The 21,795-nt window shown below is 42.1% G+C and overlaps 3 protein-coding genes across 5 annotated transcripts in view; 1 reads left to right on the top strand and 2 right to left on the bottom strand.

The window, feature by feature from the left end:
* Positions 1-7,419, bottom strand: part of wdr7 (WD repeat domain 7) — a 62,593-nt gene extending 55,174 nt beyond the window's left edge. The window contains exons 1-10 of one of the 3 annotated variants that reach the window (XM_028417626.1): positions 7,269-7,419; positions 6,465-6,636; positions 6,263-6,369; positions 5,970-6,048; positions 5,652-5,826; positions 4,769-4,845; positions 4,425-4,544; positions 4,198-4,343; positions 3,987-4,089; positions 2,467-2,589 (exon numbers count right to left, since the gene is read on the bottom strand). In XM_028417626.1, coding sequence (XP_028273427.1) covers positions 2,467-2,589; positions 3,987-4,089; positions 4,198-4,343; positions 4,425-4,544; positions 4,769-4,845; positions 5,652-5,826; positions 5,970-6,048; positions 6,263-6,369; positions 6,465-6,623 — 1,089 coding nt within the window. In that variant the 5' untranslated portion in view covers positions 6,624-6,636; positions 7,269-7,419. The remainder of the gene's footprint in view (positions 1-2,466; positions 2,590-3,986; positions 4,090-4,197; positions 4,344-4,424; positions 4,545-4,768; positions 4,846-5,651; positions 5,827-5,969; positions 6,049-6,262; positions 6,370-6,464; positions 6,637-7,268) is intronic. The other 2 variants (XM_028417627.1, XM_028417628.1) reach the window with 2 other exon arrangements.
* Positions 7,420-7,779: 360 nt separating this feature from the next.
* taf1c (TATA-box binding protein associated factor, RNA polymerase I subunit C) lies at positions 7,780-14,751 on the top strand. Its single transcript, XM_028418473.1, has 15 exons — positions 7,780-8,212; positions 8,705-8,819; positions 9,060-9,109; positions 9,265-9,360; positions 9,454-9,521; positions 9,626-9,879; positions 10,066-10,197; positions 10,292-10,409; positions 10,504-10,575; positions 10,651-10,786; positions 11,025-11,153; positions 11,314-11,506; positions 11,602-11,739; positions 12,082-13,442; positions 13,556-14,751. The coding sequence occupies exons 1-15, from the start codon at positions 8,096-8,098 to the stop codon at positions 13,814-13,816; spliced, it is 3,240 nt and encodes a 1,079-aa protein (XP_028274274.1). The 5' UTR covers positions 7,780-8,095; the 3' UTR covers positions 13,817-14,751.
* Positions 14,752-15,095: 344 nt separating this feature from the next.
* Positions 15,096-21,379, bottom strand: ccng2 (cyclin G2). The gene is made up of 8 exons (XM_028417622.1): positions 21,244-21,379; positions 19,740-19,892; positions 19,484-19,621; positions 18,942-19,192; positions 18,350-18,428; positions 18,126-18,224; positions 17,304-17,503; positions 15,096-16,043 (listed from the first exon to the last, which is right to left on the bottom strand). The coding sequence occupies exons 2-8, from the start codon at positions 19,842-19,844 to the stop codon at positions 15,911-15,913; spliced, it is 1,005 nt and encodes a 334-aa protein (XP_028273423.1). The 5' UTR covers positions 19,845-19,892; positions 21,244-21,379; the 3' UTR covers positions 15,096-15,910.
* Between the last annotated feature and the right edge of the window lie 416 nt (positions 21,380-21,795).

Genomic DNA, 21,795 nt, shown 5'->3' with positions numbered 1-21,795 from the left:
CTGGAGTCAGTTTACAGGTACTGAGAGAATAATGGTGGTAATGGAAGGAGGGCAGCAGAGCCTTTTTGCCATAAAAGAGACAACCACCCCAAAACAGAACCAACTTGCAGAATGCAGCTTTATAACACCAGAGGAAATCAGTTTGTAGTGGGTGAAGAGTGTTGACATGCGCATGAGAAGAAAAGAAGGAATACAGGATCCTGCTGAACACATTACTGCACTCCAAGGAGAGAAAGTTTCTGAAAAACACTACAGAGAAGTAGACAAACAAAACTCCCCTTTAAGCTATTCTGGTCTTCTACACCTTTTCACACACAGGAAGTCTAGACTGTAGATAACTGATCATTGATACAGATGAGTTATCATCAGGACCCCACTGTCTCTGTATGTGTGACATCCATTTGAAACCCACTTTTGTTGTTTGTTCCTTTAGACAAATAGTGCTTTATTGCAAAAGCTGGTAGACGATGCCACCAGTTCTGTTTTAGGGTGAGTTGGCCTCTTCATTTTTTGCTGATTTGGACTAATATAAAGCAGCTAGATCCCAGCAAGTGCAGTCAGTCAGCTTGCAGTCTCATGCTGTGACAGCGTCAGCTTGTTTGTCATTCTAGGGCAATCTTATACAGCTTCATACCTGTGCAAGTAATTACCCAGCTATAATTGTAAGGAAAATGCTGCACCTTACCGTGATAAAAAAAAATAATAATGACCTATCTGACATCAGCTTCCATAATGCTAACACACTGTAGATGATTATTAACTAAGAATAGCGAAACATGGCTTATCTATCAGAACGCATAAATATGCAAGAGATGTGCAAAATATCCAAAAACTGGGATGGGCAAGGTGAAATCTAATAAACCTGTGGGTGTGAAAGAGGGAATGACTGCCATCACAAAAAAACTACAATGTTCAGTGCGGTACAGATGCAGGGGATGGCTGAGGTGCGCCCAACAATCAGTTAGTTCAGCTTAACAGAACACTGTGGACAAGCAGAGAAGGTATGCAAAGTGCCACCAAATATCACAATCACTCACACACACACACACACACAACCACAAGCCCATCAGATCTTAATATATTCTGTGAGAAAAAGTGTCAACCTGACACTGTACTGTTGTGTATCTGGGGTGTGTGTATATATAAACATTAAGGCTTCGTGGGGCAGTATTTGATTAAAAAGCAGCTTTGGGACTTTGCATGCATCTTCATCAGTGTGGAGGCAGATGAGGAGGGAAATGGTGCTTTTGGAAGAGGAGTTTTGTTTTTAGTGGGAAGACAGCATGAAACCAGGTGAACCAGAGTGAGTTCAGTCCGTCAGGCAGGAGAGAAAACAAAGAGTGCAAACAAAACCAGCAGTTCTGTCATCGACTCTGTGGCTCACACTCTCATTCACTCACTTTAATGCTTCAGGTATAACACTTCTAATTATTTGTCCTCTACTAAAAGTCTGCTTTTACTTGTTTAATTTAGCACACATATAATTTTATGTTATTACATTTTCTACAATATCACATTAGGTTAGGTTTAAGCTTAATTATAAGATACCTGTTTCAGCTCAGCAGTATGTCCTCTGCACCAGCTGAATAAAGGATTGATGCCAATAATGCAACAACCATCCAGTCAATGTTACAGAAGACAGTATTTTACCTTTTAATTCATTATCAATCTTTCAGTTAATTTAACTTTTATCAACGCAGTAACTAAATCCAAAAATGTTTTAGTTGTACTGTAAACATTATTTTCCAGAGTAGACATAATGTGTAAAAATAAATAGCAGGAGGTCTAATTTCTAAGATTCTCAGCTTAAATTATAATATTAAAATGTAAAATAACATTCATCTGACCGCTTCAGACTACTGAAAACACATATATTTGTACCCACTAGGTTTTATTGGCACAGAATGAAACACTGTAGTAGTATGAAGGCATTAAGGCTGTTTATATCACAGGGACCTGTGAATGTGAGCCACTGAGCGGATGCCAGCATTTTTACTGCTGTTCTCACAGTTCGCTTCTCTCGTCTAGTTGTCACCTTCTGACTGAGCTGCAAAGTCGCAAAGGCAATAAAAAACCTATTAAAAATCTTGAGCTTCATCCTTTTAATGGAATATTTTACATATTGTCCCTTTTCTCTTCACCCTTACACCTGAAATAAACCTTGCTAAACTCTTAAATTGCCTTGATGATGACAATCTGTGTCATTTTAGAGATTTAAAAAATGTGTGGCTTACAGGTTTAAAAAGGTTAAACCTTTGTTTTGGCCCTTTATAAAATAAGTTTGTCCCCGGTGTTAACTGTTCTGTATACTACATTTAAACATTTACATCTGTGTGCAACTAAGAAAAATATGACTTTATAATTACAAACTGTGGAGCGCATTGTTAGCTTTTGCAGCCCAGCCAAGAAAGTGAAACCTTGCTTCTTCCAGCCTGTGGCTTTTACTATGAATTTTCTTGGGCTTACAGGTGCCTCTAGAGGGCGGTGTCGACAGAGCAGATCTGGGGTGTAGAGCTCCAAGTCGAACCCGCTGGGAGGGAGGCACACCACCTCAAACACCCCTTCTTCCTCACCTCCTACTCCTTCCTTCTGAGAGGAGCGAGGAGGTCAGAGGAGGGAGGGGGGGCAAAGCAGCAATAAAAAAAAGGACAGAACAACAAAAGGAACAGCAAAAATAACAAAATGCACAGACAACAAATTAATATATACAAGACAGTAACTTATAAATATAGACAAATAACAACAACGAACCGAGGTACAAAATGAAATCATAAAAAAAACACACAAAACACTGACTCTGGTTCACACATATGACTCAGCTTAAGTATCTTTTAGAAGATGTTTTAGTAAAACCTCATCAGCACATGTACTCATCACCGTCCTGCTTTAAAGTGCATCTATGGAGGTCATTTGTAAATAGAAACAACAACAACAAAACACTTTGTCCTTGTATTTCATTCCTAAGTGAAAGCTATTATTACCTGCAGTCATTTCACAATGCAAGCCTTGCAGGAATAAAGGGGATTATAGCCATTATGCTTTTATTGTGAAACATTTGCAGATAGGTCTATAGACTGAAGAAAGAACAAATCTTGTTTCTCTAGGGTGTATAACTACTTTGAGACTGGACAGAGGCCTCAGTCTATCAGACACATGAAAGGCCGGCTGGTGCTGACATCAGTATCGTTAGCTTAGCGTAGTCATGGGAGTTCACTTTAACACTTTACCCTCTGTACATAGAACTTATTTTATTTTTCTTACTGCTTTTTTGTATTTTTATTTATTCTTATGCCTAAAATAAGTCTACTGTTTTTTATCTTAGTTTAGTTGTACAAAGTCATATGAAGGGAACTCGCAAAATAAGAATTTCATTGCTCAGTGTAACTGTAAAGTGCTGTGCATTTGACAATAAACTTCTTGAATCTTGAATCTTGAATCTTGAAACAACCAGCATGTCATGAGCAACAGTGAGCAAAACAACGCGAGCTCTTTATCTGCTGGGTGGGAGTGTGCTCACCTGTATGTGCCTCACGTGTGGTGCATGTGTGTTTGTGTAGACGCATCGGGACACACTGCTATAGCCTCAAAGCAAAAACTTGATCTGGAATCGCCTCCATGTCATTTAGATCAACCATTTTCTAAATAAACCAGACAAGGAGCCATAATATACTGACTGTTGCTTGTCTAAGCCTTGAAAGACACAACGACGAAACTTTTGAGTTTGGTCCTTCCGGACTAGCTATTTTTGTGTCAATTTGTCCTACAATCATAAACACTTATTCTACTACAGCTAGTGCAGGTTTGAATTTTTGAGGTACAAATTTAGATTTTACACTCAATGACAACAACAAAAATCTGTGTATCTTTCAGTAGGTATAATTATCTTCAGGGACTGTTCAGCCTCCCATCTGTCATTTGTAATTTACTGCTATCAAAAAGTGTGGTCTGAAAAATGCATGGCTGACAGGGTGAGTCAGAGGCCTCACCTGTTTGTCGGAGCACTCAGCAATGCTGTAGATGAGTGGAGGGATTGAGCCCTCTTTGGTTTTCCCAACATCACTGCGGAAATGTTCGCTCGCAGACATACAGCTGAAGAACACATGCAAAATTAGTAGAAATTATCCACAGTTTGGATGATGTCACACATGTCTGTAAGATGAGAGCTGTGATAGGACTCCAGAGGAACAGGGGCTTTACCTGGCCGGCAGCTTGTAGATGTAACTGCAGCCGTCCTCTGTCCAGATGATAACCTTGTCTGCGGCGATGAACTCTCCTCCGGTCCAGGACTGGTCATTCTCACTGGACACTGAGCAGAGCAACGAGTAGTCACCTGCGTCAAAAACCTGATACGCACAAGGAAGAACAACACGTGAATGCATCTGTCAGCTCTTAACAAAAACTCAAATTGTACTGCAGGCTCTTACCCTCCAGTACTTGGAGCAGACGACCAGCAGGCTGCTCTGAGTGAAGGTACAGAAGGAAATACTCTGACAGCCCTGAGAGTGGATGGGCTTAGACTCCTCCTCAAACACGGGGTCCAGGTCCTGAATTCACAGTATATTACAAATTAGAGCCTAAACATGCATGTACCCATACTAGACATTAAGAAACAGATTTAGCTTCTTGATATTATAAATACATTTAAAATGTCCTAATATTGGTGTGTATATACTCTTTATACAGATATAAACTTAATTTGCAGCCTGTTTTTGCCGCAGTTTCACTAAACATTGTGTGTATTTTAGTAAACATACTGATAGACGTATACCTGCATCTTGCTAACCTCAGCTGTTATGATCCAGACCTTCAAAATGCCTGTCACAGACACTGCCACCACTGTGTCCTCTGTGGTGAGAGGTGGAGACAGAAAATTAAACCCATTATTAATTAAGATCACAGTGTAAACAGTGCATAGTATGCTGACTTTAAGGTGCTAGTGCAAGGTGAGCTCTTTGCATATCAGCATGACACATGGCCGAATTAATATTAAACCCAATTCAGCTGATAGTAATAACATTGAGTAAAAAAATGTCCCCAGCTTCTTTAGTAATGAAACCCATTCATTAAGATGCCATTTAAGTCACTGGCAAATAACAGACATAAGGTATTCCACCAATAATTCACTTGGCCTTCATCCACAGTGGGTTAACCACACTGTTTTATACTAATAATAACATTTAAAATAAGTTCTTATAATTTAGCTAGATCATTTCCAAGAGTTTAAATCGAGGACTCAAGGATTGTTTTTTTGAAGACGTTTCGCCACTCCCCCAAGTGGCTTCTTCAGTTCTGCTGATCAAGCTAAATTTGATATTAATTGATTAGCTAGATCAAGTTTATTTATTTTGTCCAAACAGGATAAAAGTAGAATTATTGCAACTTTGTTATAATTAACATTGACTTCTTGAATTATGGCCAGGAATGTAGTGATAGTGACAACAGTGTTCCCCCAAGTCCTGAAGAATTTATCTAAAATGTCCAAATTTGTCTGATTCCCTGAAGGACATCCTGTGATTCTCATGCCTTCATTAGAATGCAGTGAGAAAACAGACAACCTAAAAAAAATACTGCCATACCACAGTACACAAGTTTAAAAACAAGTCTTATGCGCATGCATTAGTAAATCATGCGTCCTCCCTTGCGTCTCTCACCTTGGGTGCGATGGGATCGGATGATGCTCATGGAGCTGATCCAGTCAGGAGAGATCTTAGACACCAGTGAGTACAGGACTTCCAGGCTGGTTGCATCCACCACAAGGATTTCTGGATAATGGCCATTGCAAAGCAAACGTCCTTCCCTCTGAGTACCAATGGTGAACTGATAGAACTGCAGGAGATGAAGCAGAGGTAAGAGTGTGACGAGATATAACTGCTGTGGAAATGGGCATCGTGCAGAATTTGCCTGACTTTATTAGCATGTTTGAAACAAAGCTAATAATCCAAATGATGATACATGAATGTGTATCCTACCTGTATACCTGTGTGGGCACAGGCCAGCTTGGTGAACTCAATACAGCGTCCGTCGTTCACATCCCACAAACACATCTCCCTGGAAACATGAGAAAAATAAAATAATGGACACAACTGAGAAAAATGTTTTTCCTCTTTGCCATTAATGGGAATTCTTAAATTATTATCATATTACAAATGTGTTTTGTAACCAACCAAAATCTAATCATTTCATGTGCATATTTGAAACAACTGCCTACAAGTAAGTGCAAAATATTCTTGCCTGTATGGAATACAAGTAAAGATGTGCTCACCCGCTCTCTGATGCACTGACAATGTACTGTTTGTCACTGCATGCACTGGCTTTTGACAGGCAGGTGATAGAGGCTGTATGCCCAAACAGCATAGCTCTGGGACAAATCTGAGAACAAAAATACATCAGATGAGGAAAAGAAAATGCAAAACAGTACAGGCAGGCAACAAACACACAATCATCAACATCATCTTCATCAGTACCTTCAACTCAGGCGTCATGTCCCAGAGGCAGATCTGTCCATCGTGGCAGCCGGTGATGATGGTGCTAAAGTCGTCCATCACCAGCAAGCTGCTGATGCAGTGTGTGGGAGCCGTCCGGCCCCATAGCACTATGGGCAGAACCAGGCTGTTTCCTGACATTATGGTTATGTGTCTAGAAAGAGAGGGTGGGTGTTACCTTGATTTGTAGACCAATGTGCAAATATGAGAAAGGGCTCACCGGTCTGTATCTTAGGATTTGAATGGACTCGTGGTACAACAGTCACATAAAAACTGTGAGCTTCTCCATCGAGGAGATTGCGTGTCGTGGCAACACAGACAGATGTACGCAAGTATACTGTATGAATGAATATTTTCAGATTTGGACCATCAATTTGTCACGAATTTCAGTCCGATCACGAAGACACACACAGAAACAGCAGTGACACACACAAATAACGCACATATAACACGGATTCACGTAATTGCGCCCATTGCTCGCTTGTGTTTTGCATCTGGAACATTCACCTTGCTGTTATGCTTCACCCCTAAGCAGAAGCGTTTTGAAGAGGCGCATTTATTTATGCTTGGCTGTACTACAGTCAGTGACACCTGGGAAATAGTAACGGTTAGAGTGGATGCTTCAGACATAAGCTAAATGTCAACTGTCTGTACGACAGAGGACATATTACCTGTCCATATCTGTAATGTGCTAAAGCTAACCTACGGCTGCAATGTCGAGACTTCCGGGGTTAGCAATCTAGCTAACGGCACCAAAACACTACCCCGAAAACTGCAGATACGTACCAGTAATTTCAGTCCTACTGAAACATCTCCTTCCAAATGAGGCCTTATCGAGAAACGTTTCCTTCAGTGTGAATGTAAGCAGAAAGAAATCCCTTTCAGGCGTGTTTCTCCTCCTGGTCCAACCGATACACCGATCTGTTCGATCAGCTGATCACGGGATAAACGAACACCGCTTCCGGTCTTATGTTTTCAAAATAAAAAAGTTTTATACTGTCAATGAGCCGCACTCAAACTAAAAACAACTAAAATACTCAATAACAACGTGAGACAGAGACTCCAATAAATGCAACAGTAGGCATATAAAACATATATTCCTATTTTAGTTGGTTGTTTAAAATATTTATTCGTCTTAATATTATAATACACCATACAATTATTACTAGAGTATACATTTTTTTGCAAATACAAAAAAGAATCCCCTCCTTCACGTTTCAGTTACATTTGGTAGTTTCCAACATGAAGTTTTTGAGTGAAAAGACACCGGAAGTTATGATTGAGCATGATTTCCGGTGTCAAGAGCGTAGTCTGCACGTGTTTGACGATTCACTCAGGATTTAAAATTATTCAACTATTTTTTCGCCCTTTTAAACTACTACACTAGCTTTGATGCACACACAGAGTAGATATTACAGTTGATGTATCCGTGCCATTATGTTTGGTAAAGGACAAATGGATTTATTCGTGCTAGCTAGCAGCTGAGGAACTAAGGTTAGCGGGGCCGGGAGAACAACATGTCCAGACCTGTCCGCGTGCACTGAGAAAACGAGACCACTACACGTGCCACTAGAACACCCGGTGGTTATTCTGATTCATTTATTTAAACCAAAATGGATTATCAGTTCCCACAGCAGCTTTTCCCGTCTTTTTACAACTGCGGGCCTCCTAACTCTGTTCTGAAACACTGCGCAGGAAACTGGGGCAGCTACGATGGAGTCAGACCTCAGGTGAGTCAGTCTATGTCACCACAACACTGACCACTGCGGCTTCAAAATGGAAAATAATATATTAATATCATTGTCTTTCTTTAGATAGTAACGTTGCAGATCTTAAAATCATTGACATTTATGGCCATTACTCTGCCGGATTAAACACGGTTACACTATCTTAACCAATGCAGGGTGTAACTATGGTATAGAAATATTAGGAATGCCACAAGATCCTAGCCAGGATACATTAGACACAAAGGATAAATCAGATGCCATTTTGCTGGAGATCAAAGTGCCATTATCTACTTCCTGCATGTAAAAAGAAATGAATGAAAATGTAGGTATAATAAGTCAAAACTATTAAGGACAGATTTGTTGAAACATAGTTGTCAGATTTACAGAACCCTAGGTTATGTGTTGCTTTGCTGTTGTGGCACTACTATACATTTCTGTATGCAGGCACCTTGTGACTGAGTGTTGTAAATCTTGTGGATGTTCTTTTGTTTTTAGTGTGACTTGGATTCTAGCTCCAGCTGGACATTCACACCCAGGCATCGGACCAGAGGGGAGATATGGCGTCACACAGAGCCTGCGCCAGTACCCCTCCTGTCCCCCAGAGACAACCGTGAGTCTTCTTACTGCCACTCTGGTTTTGTCTGTTCAGATTAAGCACTAAACTGTTACATTATTTAACCCAATATATCTATATAGAGTATAATAGTCCTTTCTGGTTGGCTCAAAATATAGAATCTTACAATACGGTGAATTAAAATGGTTAATAGTAGCATCTAAAGTCCTTTGACTTTATAAGTCTGTATAACATATTGCTGTTGTTTATTATACCCCCACATATAATTTCCTCCAGCTTCCCTGTGGCCTTTGGAGCCTCCAGATCCACTGAAGTTCACAGAACATGTAAGTCAACCAGTCCCACTCATGAAATGTTGCTTTTTTGTTACCCAAACCAGAGACATGGAGTGACTAGTGGTCCAAAATGATTAAACTCACCAACAGAACTGATGTAAACACAGGCCAGCTGTGCAGCCATTGATCCTTTATTTTATATTTAGATGGAGAACTTCTTCACAGATTACTGCCACGACGCCTTCGGGTGCATGGGAGATATTCTGGGCGAAAACTTTAACTTCAAACATGGAAATAAAGCGGTGAGTTTCACTGTCTTGTGTCTGGCTGGAGTACAAACTGAAATCACAGGGTCTGTATTTTGAGGTTCACTGATTGGGCACTTTTCTTTGTAGAGACATCCCAAGGATTCAGTCAACATGTCTAAGATGATTAAGTACCTTGACTTGCTGAAGTTTAAAACGTGAGTGCACCTGACTGATTGACCAGCACAGCATGCATTTTTAAAGATTGCAAACCAAATAAATAAATGTATATTTCTTTCTCCTTTCTTGCTTTTCCCCCCAGATGTCCGGTGGCCCATTACAGCAGGCCATTGCACCAATACAGGGCCATGCTGTCAGACGTTGTGCATGACATCCCACCTCAGCTGCTGGGCTCTCTGCTGCATGAGGAGCTGGCGGAGCAGAGGGAACGCCTGCTGTTCTGTGAAAGTAACACAGGTGGAGCTCTAGCATTCGTCCCCTTTTCGGAGCCCAGCAGCGAGGCTTCTCAGCAGGGCTGCCTCCTCTATCCTGGAAAGCAGGGGCTGCACTGTCTCAGTATCCTGCAGAGAGGATTATGTGTTGTGACCCCAGATTTAATCACTTTTCTTTTTAATAGCTACAGTCACTACACGAGAATAGAATCGGTTCGGTGGTCAGACACTGCTGTAGAAGAATAATGGTTGCAGTCGAGTTGTGTTGTATTTTTCCTGCTTCGCTCTGGTTCTTAACTCAGCACCTCAGACTTCCACAAAGTGGATCTGCAGTACCACAGAGAGGGTCCTTCCTTTCTGGACGCCAGCAGCAGCACTCCTTTCAGCTTCCAGCTCAAAGGTCCCATCAGACAGATCGGATACAGCTCCCTCTTCAATGAATGTAAGTAGGCAACATGTGGTATCAGGAGTAGGTTGTGGTTGAAGTGTCCTCCTGGCTGTGCAGGCATTTAGATATGTTAATGTGTTGTTTGCAGGTTGTGTCGCTGTGCGGTCTCACTACTTTTGTGGAGTTTGGAGGTTCAGTGAAACAAATGAGCCACGCTTGCTGCAGGTGGTGAACACCAAAGAGCTTGCGACCTGCATCAGTGTCAGGTCAGTGATCAGCAGGCACACCGTGGGTGAAATGTAATTCCCTTGGCAGCCTCTGAGATGATAAATGAACATCCTGTCTTCTGGGTGTTGTTAGTCCTCATGTTCTAGGTGAAGTTCTCGTAGCGAGTGAGAGCGGAGCGGCACACCTGTGGACTGTGGGCAAAGGGTAAGGAAGTAACTCTGCTATGTAAAAGAAGCAAAGTTTCAGTCTGTTTAATTGAAGTGACACTCTGACCATCAGGATGCAGAAGGTTCGGGCGGAGGACGGCAACCTTTACTTCAACGCCAAGTCGTCATGGACATGGTGTGAATTCTCTGCTCACCCAAGGGTGATGCTGTATGCAGACAGGACAGGTGTGGAGCTCACAGATATCAGGGTGAGTCAAAAGCTCTGAGTTAAAGATGAGATAATAAGTTTATATTTTTTTCGTCTGCTTAAAAGTTGCGATGATCCACCCGTATCTTTCTCTCTATTTCTTACCCTTTCCTCTTCTTCCTCCTTCACCTTGTTTTCTAGCCTCACTCCTGCCACCCCCTCATTGTCTCTATCCATACACCTCTCTGTCCTGTCTTTTCTCCCCTTCTCCTCTTCTACTTCATCTTCTGTTCCTCCAGGTCAGTCCGGCCAGCGGTCACACACTGTTTCGTATCAGCAGCTCCTCGGATTGTCGACGCGGCGAGAGACTTATCCTGGCGAAGTATCTGGGAGACAGCCACGCTTTCCATCACCTCATCACCACACAGGTAGTCCAGAATTATTCACAGGTTATCATAAGTCAGGATGTGTTTTGGAGAAACGGAGCACAGAGTGTCATGTGGGTGGTAGAGTCAATCCCAGGCCTTTAATCAGACAACATGTTCCTGCTTCCCTCTCCTCCTTTTTCTCCTTCTGTCTGTCCGTCAGTACTCCGCCTACATCATGGACGAGCGTTTTCCATGTGTGCCCATGCTGAAGTGGGATCACATGATGCAGTACCCGCCTGCGTTTTGTCATGTTGTTCCCGGGTTCGCTTACGGCACAGCGGGTGAAACGAGGACCACTAAGGTCCTGCTGGGCTCCCAGTGTGCTCAAGAGATCACCATGCTACAGTACTCAGGTCAGTCAACAGGAATGCTATGTTACAATGGCTTCCACATCACATTAAAGTTTTGGCAGAACCATCAGTGTTATACTGTGTGTTTGTGTTTTTAGGAGGCAGAGCAGAGGCCTGTGTCAGTTTAGATGCTCCTCAGGCTCTGCTCAGACCCAAAGACAGTCTGATACACCTTCCTGTCCAGATCGCTCACCGCCATGAGACCGCAACCAACAGGCTGTCTTCACCTGCAGCAGGTAGGAATGGATAGAAAAACACGGTGTGGGTGTGTATTTTTTTTCTCAAATTGATTCTCAAATTGAGTCAAATTGATATCTTTCTAAACCCTTAATACAACGTTTGGCCACTTGTTGGCAGCAGAGGCAAGTTCTGAATGCAAACCTGTGCTTATTTAGACAATCAGCAATTATAGATCAACACTGAGTTCTCATCTTCACTTTTAGGAAATGCTAATCTTTATTAGCATTTTTAACTTGCCCTTGGATATCTGTTAGCTGGGTAATGCTAACATGCTATTTGTTGTTGAAACATTCATCATCTTCTGCTGATATAACTGAGGAGTTTGTGTTTGTCATCAGGTCTGTCTTGTATACAGAAGAAAGCAGGAGGAGGCTCTGGAGCTGGGGAGTGTCTGTGCATCCTACAGCTTACAGAAGCAGGAGATATTTTCTATCAGATCCTTGAACCCGAGCAGCCGGATTCCGATGCGTCTGGACTTCCAGCAGCAGCGGGTGAAACCCAGCCCCAACGCATGGTCAAAGAAGCTGCAACATCGGGGAGAAAGATATCCAATTCTCAGCTGGTTGTCACGTCCAGCGATGAGGACATTGTAGGGCCAACTCAGTGTGTTCACAGGGTTGTAGCCGAAACACCAGAAAGAAAACAAGAAGAGCAGGACACAGACTATTACTCAGAGGATTCAGAGTCTGGGAGCAGAATTCGAAACCTGAAGCGGCTGCATCTCCAGGTTGTTGTCAATGAAGATCCAGAGCTGGATCAAGAGAGCAGACCGGATGTGGGTGTGACAGAACATGAAGGAGATAATGCTGATGAACATAGAATAGAAGGGGAAATTGGCAGCGGCACATCCAGCCTCAATCCTGGCCAGCAGCAAACTCCAGCGAAGCTCAGCAACAACGCACTTGTCACATGGAAACATTGGCTTCAGAAACTAATGCGTAAAAGTAGGCAAAAAAAGTCACGTCCGCACCACCCGCAGCTCTTTTCAATAAGTACAAAAGGTCTGCTTCAGCTGTCCAGCAAAAAAGGAAACTCCTCAGAAAAGACGCGTGTAGAAAAGCTGAGGCAACATCTGAAGTCATGCATGTCGGCACGCTCTCTGCTGGTACACAGCACCGTCTCGGACACTCTTGGGGCTGCAAAGGTGGTACCCTTTCCAAACCCGGTGGATACAGACGCCTGGACAGATCCACTCAGCCAACGACTGACCCTTTCCTGGCAGGGGGAGGAGGCGTGGCGAGCATGGTGGGAAGATGAGTTAGGTTTGAACAAAGAGTCAAAGGCACAGGCTCTGAGGAGGAAGAGGAGAAAGGAAAAAGACGCAAGGAGAGCAGCTGGCAACCGATTAGAGCTGTCTGGGAGCTTCACCTCCTCCATCAGCTCCCAGTCTGAGCTGAGTGATTTCTCGGATTTATCAGGCTGGTCCTCTGCGGCAAGCCAGGCGTCATGGTCAGACGTAGAAGATAGAGGCGTGCTGTCTCAGTTGGCACGTGACCTAAAACGTGGGACAGCAACACCTTCCACCATTCAAAGTGACACGCCAGTTTCCACCCCAGCTGCCACACCTCAATATAAGCCACATGAGCCGGAGACTCCCAGCACGTCCCATACCTTGTCTGTGTCCCAGTCCACACCGATCCGTCAGAGGAGGGACAAAAGCCAGGCAGAGGACTACCTCAACTCTCTATTTGCACCTCAGGTAAGAGGAAGGTCCAGTTGATACAGAGACTGGTTGTATTGCTGTAAGCAGACATGACCCACACCCCAATACTTGGATTTAATACTTTCAATGACTATTTCTGATGTTTCTAGGTGGACCAATCACAAAATGATTTCCTGGAGATGGACAGCACCATGCACGCTCCACCTTCATCTTCAAATGTGGCCTCTTTTTCGCAGCTCCGCAGCTCCCAGTCTGCCCCTCGGAGTAGCATCAGGGTGGGCTCATCCAGGGATGTCTTCGTCTCAGAGAGTCCCTCCCAGTCTCAATCCTTCTCCCAGAGTTCACAGGGGAGACAGGGTCTGTCACAGTCATCACAACCAAGAAAGAAGAAATCTCGAATGGGATTTTGACTTGTTTCATTGGTCACTGGCTCACACGCAGAGAGGGGAATGTATTGTTTGGAATCTTGTCAATGGATCTACACTGGGATTACACAAAATGGATCTAATCAAGATGCTTTTGGAGAATCCTCTCAGGGTCAGAGCCGTGATGTTACCTGGAGGATGAAGAAGATTGACTGCACAGATTCGGTAGGACTCAATGTGTTGTGGCTGTGTTTTTTTATTTGTTTATTGTAATGATGTTTTGTTTTTAAGTGTTTATTTTTGCCTTTTCTGGAAGCTAGTGACTGAGTTGATGTGTGTTTGTTGCTGCTGCTGGAATATGAGTGAACATGGTTGATTATCTGACATTAAAAAAACTAGTTAGTTAAGCATAAAGCTGCGCTCCAGAGTCTGAGATTAACACTGTACTGTAATGTCTAATTCTCACAAAGTCCAGCCAGCTACCATATAGATCATTGGCACTCACCCACAAATGGCTATCTAATATTAAAGGATAATTCCAGTTAGTTTTTTTATAATAAAGGAGGTGCAGAGTGTGGAGGTTGCACGCAGACATACATAATTTAAGGTTGTTGGAGCACATTTCAGGTCATACTCAAATGTGTACATCTGTACTTAAGCGATACATTTGATTATTTGTTTTTGTGTGACCAGCTTCCTGGAAGCTAACCAGTCATAAGAGGGCTGAGCTTATTGGAGGGAGGGGCTCAAAGAACAGAAAGGTGAAATTGTCTGTAGATTTGTCCACAATAAAAGAAAGGAATAGAGAAGAAGAGATGAGTGTTAAAGAGATTTCCTGCTTCAAGTACACAAAGTACCATGTACCACTCAGTGTGCATTTCTCTGTTATTTCTGCAGTTGTTTCTTATTTTTAAGAGAAGCATTTGTGGATTTTTGACCTTTTTTTAAAACGAGGTTTTCAATAAAACATCTAAACAACACGCATACGTTGCAGTCAGTTCCTTTAAGAACATAATGGCTAAAAATAGCTAGAAAAGAAAAGCAAGACAAAAAGGTTAAAAATAATATTTTTTATAAGATTTTCTTTTTTTAGTACATGTGACAAAAAGAATAAATAACTTAATATCTACAAAGACCTATTAACATTTTTTTCTTACATCATTTACAGTTTTACATATTTTTGTATAAACATTTTTCACATTTTTAGACTTTTTTTTTGACACTCTTTCAACCTTATTTTTTTACATTACATTCTCTCTAAACAATTTCAAAACACCATTTGTTTTAAAGCAACATCCTACAATTGGCAACTTTATAACCAGGGTCATACATACACACTCCCACAAAAATACACCCATTATATGTGTGTGTTTTTTTTTTTTTTTTGCAAACTCCAGCCTCCAGTTCTACATTTAACACTTGAAATGAGATTATTATTAAAAAATAAAATAAAAGTGCAAATTAAACTTTGTTACAGAAGACAAGAGCAGCCTCGGGCATTAACAGTTTTCTGTCAGCCCCAAGAAACAAACAGTGCTGCCACTCAGTTCTCAAGCCTGTTATCCAGACAGTTTAGTGGTGATCAGGATTTAAATGTTCATCTGCAGATAAGTGAGATAAACTGACCCTGGAACCAGATTCAACCCTAAACATGATATAAACTGACATCTTGTTCTGTATGTGTTAAAACAAGACTAAAATGTGACAGCTGCTGTTCCTGGCTTCTGTACACCCAAAAACTCCTTAATAAAAACAGTCTTTGATTAATAACAGTCAACAAACATTCTATTAAATAAACGGCACGTTTGGCAGCATGAGTCTTCCAGTCTCGTCTGACATCTGACTGCAGCGTCTGCTATATCAGCAACTTCAAGATCAGATGCAGCACTGACCAGAGTTTGTCTGCCATACATTACTTCTATCCTTAGTCCTTGGAATGTGACATCTCAACATGCACCAACACATCTACAAACTAAAAAACTGAATCTACCAGGAAGGGGTTGAGACTGCTCAGCTGCCAGTTGTTGTGCGATTCTCCACCAGCACCAGAGCTTATTTAAACAATAAATTAAGAGACGGCAGGTAAAGAAGTTAGAGGGGCGTGGGTGGAGATGGCGAGGCACAGGGGCGGTTGAGGCTTCAGGCGTGGAGGTATTGGCGGTGTTTTTGGCGACGGAGGTGCAGAGGGAAAAAAGGTCCTTCGGCATCACTGCCCAGAGAACTGCTGAGTGACTCTTCACCGGAGCTCATCATGTCCTCACATGAATCCTCACTGTAGGGACACAGAGAGTGACAAGCTGTTAGTGCTCAGTCCTATAAAGACCCTTGTGGGGGCGTGACAATGCTAATATCTTGATGGGTACGTTCTGAAGGACTTAGGAGTTTCAGTTAAAGTCTGGAATCTTTCTTAGGCAATCACATGACTGGAAAAAAACAAATACGGAGAAAATTCTGAGTAAAGCACCACAGATTAAACTAATCTCAAAAATGAGCACTACTCTGTCCTGTAAGGATTCAAATGTTCCTGTGTCTCAACAGAGATTTCTGTGCTTTACATGACTTTTCAAAAAAACAGGACGTTCGTCTCAAACTTCCACATATTACCCAAGACCCGCTGATCTCATGGTCTGACAGTTTAAAACTAAGCTGTCAGTACGTAAACATGCTGAATCCACATTTAAAGCCGAAGTGTAAAATTTGACATAAAAGATTGTAAACTTAATGATCACTGTAGTCTGTGACCAACTATTAATGTTTGGTTCCTCTCTTTTATGGTCACACAAGCTGAAAAGTTGTCTGCGTTACATAAACGTAAGCCACTCCTGTGACGTCATGGAAACATCTGTGTCAATGGGACGTCACCAGAGATATGAGAGGCCCTGGCAAGCTGTTAGTCAGAGAGGTGTGTGAGATGTGTTATAACAGACCAGAAACTTGAGTATTGATCCACAGCTTGTTGCTTCAAACTGTTGTTACTGCAATCTATACACGGTAAAAGTAACACCTATTCACACCCATTTACAATGAGACCTCAAATAACTAAAAAGGAAAGGGAATAAACCCTTGTAGCTGGCAACTTTTAATTTTCATCTGCAGCAGAACCATGACCTGGTGTATCTATTGCTATTAAACTGACTGAATTTTCTCACTGTTGTTAGGTCACCCAGTGTATTGGTATCATGTTACCATAGAGACTGGAATATTTAGCGTGGTGACACAGGGTGTGTCTGAGTAGTCCTGTTCATATGAAATTCCTTTGTAGTTGTGTTGGCATTTTAGCTGCTATTAGCTGTCACATGAGATCACTTTAAAATCTGCAATGAAATGAATCCAAGCCCATTGTAAAAGGTCTATGATCTGGTTGCTCAAGTTAGCTTCGACACAAGTTCTGTTATGTTGTATGAGTTTTACCATCAGCTTCAAAATGGGACGTTGTTGTGTGGTCTAAACGGTAAAAAAAAAAGGTACCCATTTATAGTGATTGGCAGACACCAGCAATGTTGTCTGATAGTGTATAATATTTTGGGCTGACCTCTCACTCTCATCCCAGCATCCCTCAGGGATGGTCGGCAGCTCTGGGACGCTGCGGTAGCTGTGCAAATTTTGTGCAGTCCGCCGCGACACGATCCACTGCAGCCTTCTGTGGTTGGGCTTGCTGCATTCAGGGGAGGCATAGTCCAAAAGACACTGAGCCACACGCTCACTCCACAGCAGCAGCTCTTCATCTGCAATCTGAAACCAGACCATGGTGCAGTACAGTTTAAACATTTGGCCCTCTGCCTTGTACACTAAGTGACATAAGTTTATTTATAACAATCCAGTTACTTAACATGGTGCTGCCTGAAACGTAAACAGACACTTCGTTTCCTTTCCAGGTTAGGAGGTGAGGAGAAACTAGGTTAAAATTACGTCTGTGCCGAAACCTGTGTCATTCAACACCTGAACCTTATAGAGTGAGTGTGTGTGCCAGCTAAATAGTCTGCATCTTAAGTACTTAATATATTGCCCAGTTTTTCACTCACGGCCATCACAACACAAGACTTGATTACATAACCACAGACAGAAGAAAAAAATGTTTTGGATCCGAGCTAGGCTCAGAAACACTCCTCCCACCACTGCTTCTATTCATAGAACTACACACACATTCATTAAATCTGGGGGCAGGTTAATAAAGTTGTTTATCGATAAGTGCCAAAACATTCCAGATTTTCAGCTAATCCAGTAAAAGTACATGCTGACACCAGTTAATTCTGTTTTTATAAAACCACAAACGATCCATGACACAGGCCTCCCCACAGGTGTTGTATTCCCTGCCTTATTGTTGTGTAATACAACCATGCAGCATGTTGTTTACCTTCAGGTGTCTCTGGATGCGATGTACTATTTCCAACAAGTCCTCTGACTGAATGGCTTCAATCTCCTGCCTCAGGAGAGACAAAGCAAGGACGGATGGCTGGACAGACGAGAGAGGGAAAAGCAAGTTTAACATTTTACCACAGACTTCATATTACTGAACTCATTAGACAGATGAGCTGCTGTAATCCTGTGTGACCTTCGACTCCTGCAGCGAATGCCTACCTTTGCTTTAGAGAAGGAAATCCGGCACAGACAGGCTTTGAGCTGAGCCTCCAGCTTCTCCAGACTCAGATTCTCTTTCCTGTTCAGACAGACACACATAGAGGTTCAGTTCCTGTCTTTTATATTTTTAGTTCATTTATTGCACTGAATAAGAGTGTCATAAGTGTTAGATGTGGTCTCACTACTGGACATAATTACTTAAAGAGAGAAATGTTGCCTGTAGTATAATAATTATCAACATATTAGACAAAGTAAGACATCTTGACAGAATCCTGTTTTTAAACACTGTGTGATACTTTGAACCAAAGAGCAGCTGAGCATATTGAAAACAAAGTTCTAAAAGTTATATAAGCACAAACTGTCTGTGCCAGCTGACACCAAAATCGTATCAGTGCACTTCAGTCAGACAGCTTTCGGTTGTCAATTGCTGTAATAAACAACTGGACGCAAAGAGCAGTCTGATCAACAACTACAAAATCTGAATGCTGGCATTATAATAATGGTAGCAATGAAATGTCTCAACGCTGTATTGTGCCTACAAGAAAAACATGCTGGAATGTGAACATTACAGGACATGTCATCACTGCCTCACCTGTCCATGGAGTGTGAAAGTGTGATCTGGTGGTACATGTGCAGAAACGTTAAGGCAGTGATGGCTTTGGACTTAAAGTTGAGCTTCTCTGCAACAATCTTCTCCATGCGACTGAGGTCGGACACAGTGAACCTGCACTGGCCGATACGGATGAGCTCATCGGTGGGCGTCAGGTTGCATTCATCCTCAGTCACTTTGGCTGCCAGGTGGAGGCAGCTGAGGCTGACACAGGACAGATGCTTTGGTTGGATCTGATGGGAGACAAAAAAAGGTGAGTTAAAAGATGGTGTGAAGATGGCTTATTGCAGGCCAGGGGAATCACAAAATCATTCTTTCACTTGGTTGCTGCAGTGGATTAGGAGGTGTTGAACTGAATCAGGAAGTAGAAAATATGTAATGCAGTGACATGACTAGGAGTAAATAAATCTGAACTAACCAGTAATATTGCTTTGAATTTCAGTTTCATTAATAGCCAGGTTACAACAGGGCATGTTAAAAATGAAAGTGATGTGTGTGGTTCAGTTAATGTGGGCATTCCGTACCCTCATCATTGCCAAGAATCTGTCCAGCAGGTTAACAGCCAGGACGAAGGTCTGTGTGCTGTAACCAAAGAAGCTGGTCAGACTCCACAGGTCCTCCACTTTGGCATCTCTGCACTTGGCAGAAATGCGACTGTCATCCTGTAAAATAAAGATATGCTGTTGATTAACCATAGTATGTGACAGGAATGATGACTTTCGTTTTTAATACACTTCGCAGAGTATACAGCAAATTTTGGGGCCAGTATTTAATGCATACCTGCGCTGCAGATTCGATGAGGCTCAACCCTGTCTCTTTAGGGAGATAATAAATCTCCTGTTCATAATTCACCCTCAGCTCCTTCATCAGCTTCAAGGCATCCATGTCAGCTGGCACTGAAGTGATGTGTAGTTTTTAATCACAGTTCTTTCACTGCAAGAAAACAAAATATTTTACATTTTCACCTTTATAAACCATTTCAACTTTGTCAACAAACTTCGTCACTGTAATGACGGCAAATGGTCAGGAAGTTCCCTACGGCAAGTCTGCTGTTACACTTTGACTCAGGAGTACAGGATGTCATTTCCCTCTGAGCATTAGTGAAGTGGTTGGAATACACTGTGGCAAGATAAAAGACTAACTTTAACTGGCTGTTTTCATATTTAAGTACTATTATATCAATATAAAATTTATTTTTTATATATTATGAAAGTATGTTTAGACCAAGGGACAATATCCTCGTATATCTGGATGTTGGTATAAAATATTTGCCAATTTATAAAAGGCTACTGTTATAAGTGTAACATTTATTCGTGTTTTGTTACTAGTACTACAGATTTGCTCCACTGAACTGGCTTCGACTCCTCTCAGTCCTATCGGGGGCCAGAGCCCAGAGCCCAGCCCACTTCCCTCAGCTGGTCTCCGGTGTCATATTTCCTGTGGTAGACGCCTCCTGTGTCCTCTGACCCAAAAACAACTTATTTTTTTTCGATTTTTTTGCTGTTAATAAACTACATAAAAGCAAATAACACACACCACTGGAACCCCTGTGTTTCATGGTTTTAGCTGTGAGCTAACATTAGCAGCAGCTAGCTGACGCTTTTAAATCCTCTGTCGGAGCGGGGGAGGGGCTGTATTTTTCATTCCTTAAACGTTAAAAGATCTAAAAACGATACTGTACATTAAGATTACACATACAAAGGCGAATATTTATACATCGTAGCTCAGTATTAAGGCAACGGGATGACATTATTTGCTCGCAGTGACTGTCCAAGTAGATATAACCGTGAAGAAGGAAAAGGGAATCCAGGGGAGACCCAACAACAACAGCAGCCAGGAGGACAGACCTCTGTAGGACGGGCCGTACGTGCAAACTGATGCAGAACCTTCATCGTTAATGTTAAAATGACAACACGAAAAAGTGCACACTAGCCAAATGCTGTTCAACAATTGCAAATACTTAAATAGAGAAATACACATCAGTGCCGTTTGAAAGGCTCAGGACCATTTGAAGGTTCCGAGTTCCTGTCGAAACGGTGTTTAATAATGTGTGCACAGCATCAAAACGACACATTAACCATTGGAATGAAGCAGAGGATTTGGTTGGGTAACATTATAGTTATTTTAACAGCCCACAGTCGATGCTTTGCCTTCATTTGTCTCTTGAAATCGTTTCCCGTTTCAAATGAAAGGAAAACACAGAAAAGACAACTGCAGCTCTGTAAATACGCACAGTCTGTGGAACAGCAGTAAAACTGAACGATGTATTGAAAGGGTACACTACCTGTTGGTGACTTAAATCCACATATCTGCTGTGTTCAGCCGTAATCCTTCTCGTCTCCTCTCGTCTTTCTTCTTTCTCTTTTTCTCTCTTTTGTTGATGTTCACAGAGCTCCGCCCCCTTGTCGACGTCCAGAGAAACAACCAATCACACACTCGGATTCAAGAACAGCCATCGCCTCCTTTTGTGGTTCACGGTACAGATAAAAACCTAAATCTAAGATGTGGGTGTTGTTTTCACTTCATTTCGAACAGTATTATTATTATCGACATATGATCATCGATGATTACTGTTCAATCCATCGATAAATGTTACTGGAATGAAGAAACAGTGCGTATATTAAATGAGACGAACCCTCTCTGACTGATTTTCACAGTAGCCAATCAACGAGCGGGATTTTGGCACGTTCAAATAGTCCGCCCAAAATAGGATGCTATGATTGGCTCATGGCCGCACAAAGTCCTGAGGCATTTCAAGGAATTACGTAGTGCTTTTTGACAGCCCCGTCTGTCACAGTCAAGCATATACATTATTGAAAAATGCTGTGTGACCTCG

This window comes from Parambassis ranga, chromosome 12 (assembly GCF_900634625.1).
Source record: "Parambassis ranga chromosome 12, fParRan2.1, whole genome shotgun sequence".
NCBI lineage: Eukaryota > Metazoa > Chordata > Actinopteri > Ambassidae > Parambassis > Parambassis ranga.
This window is presented reverse-complemented; position numbering and strand designations above follow the sequence as displayed.

What these genes read in the sequence shown, in the direction of transcription:
- taf1c (XM_028418473.1), top strand. Translation starts at nt 8,096, where the DNA reads ATGGATTATCAGTTCCCACAGCAGCTTTTCCCGTCTTTTTACAACTGC. An exon ending in CACTGAAGTTCACAGAACAT is followed by an intron (nt 9,110 to 9,264) that starts GTAAGTCAACCA and finishes TTTTATATTTAG; the next exon opens with ATGGAGAACTTCTTCACAGA. An exon ending in GCTGTCTTCACCTGCAGCAG is followed by an intron (nt 11,740 to 12,081) that starts GTAGGAATGGAT and finishes GTTTGTCATCAG; the next exon opens with GTCTGTCTTGTATACAGAAG.
- ccng2 (XM_028417622.1), bottom strand. Translation starts at nt 19,844, where the DNA reads ATGGATGCCTTGAAGCTGATGAAGGAGCTGAGGGTGAATTATGAACAG. An exon ending in TCATCGAATCTGCAGCGCAG is followed by an intron (nt 19,622 to 19,739) that starts GTATGCATTAAA and finishes TTTATTTTACAG; the next exon opens with GATGACAGTCGCATTTCTGC. An exon ending in TGCTGGGATGAGAGTGAGAG is followed by an intron (nt 16,044 to 17,303) that starts GTCAGCCCAAAA and finishes GTGTCCCTACAG; the next exon opens with TGAGGATTCATGTGAGGACA.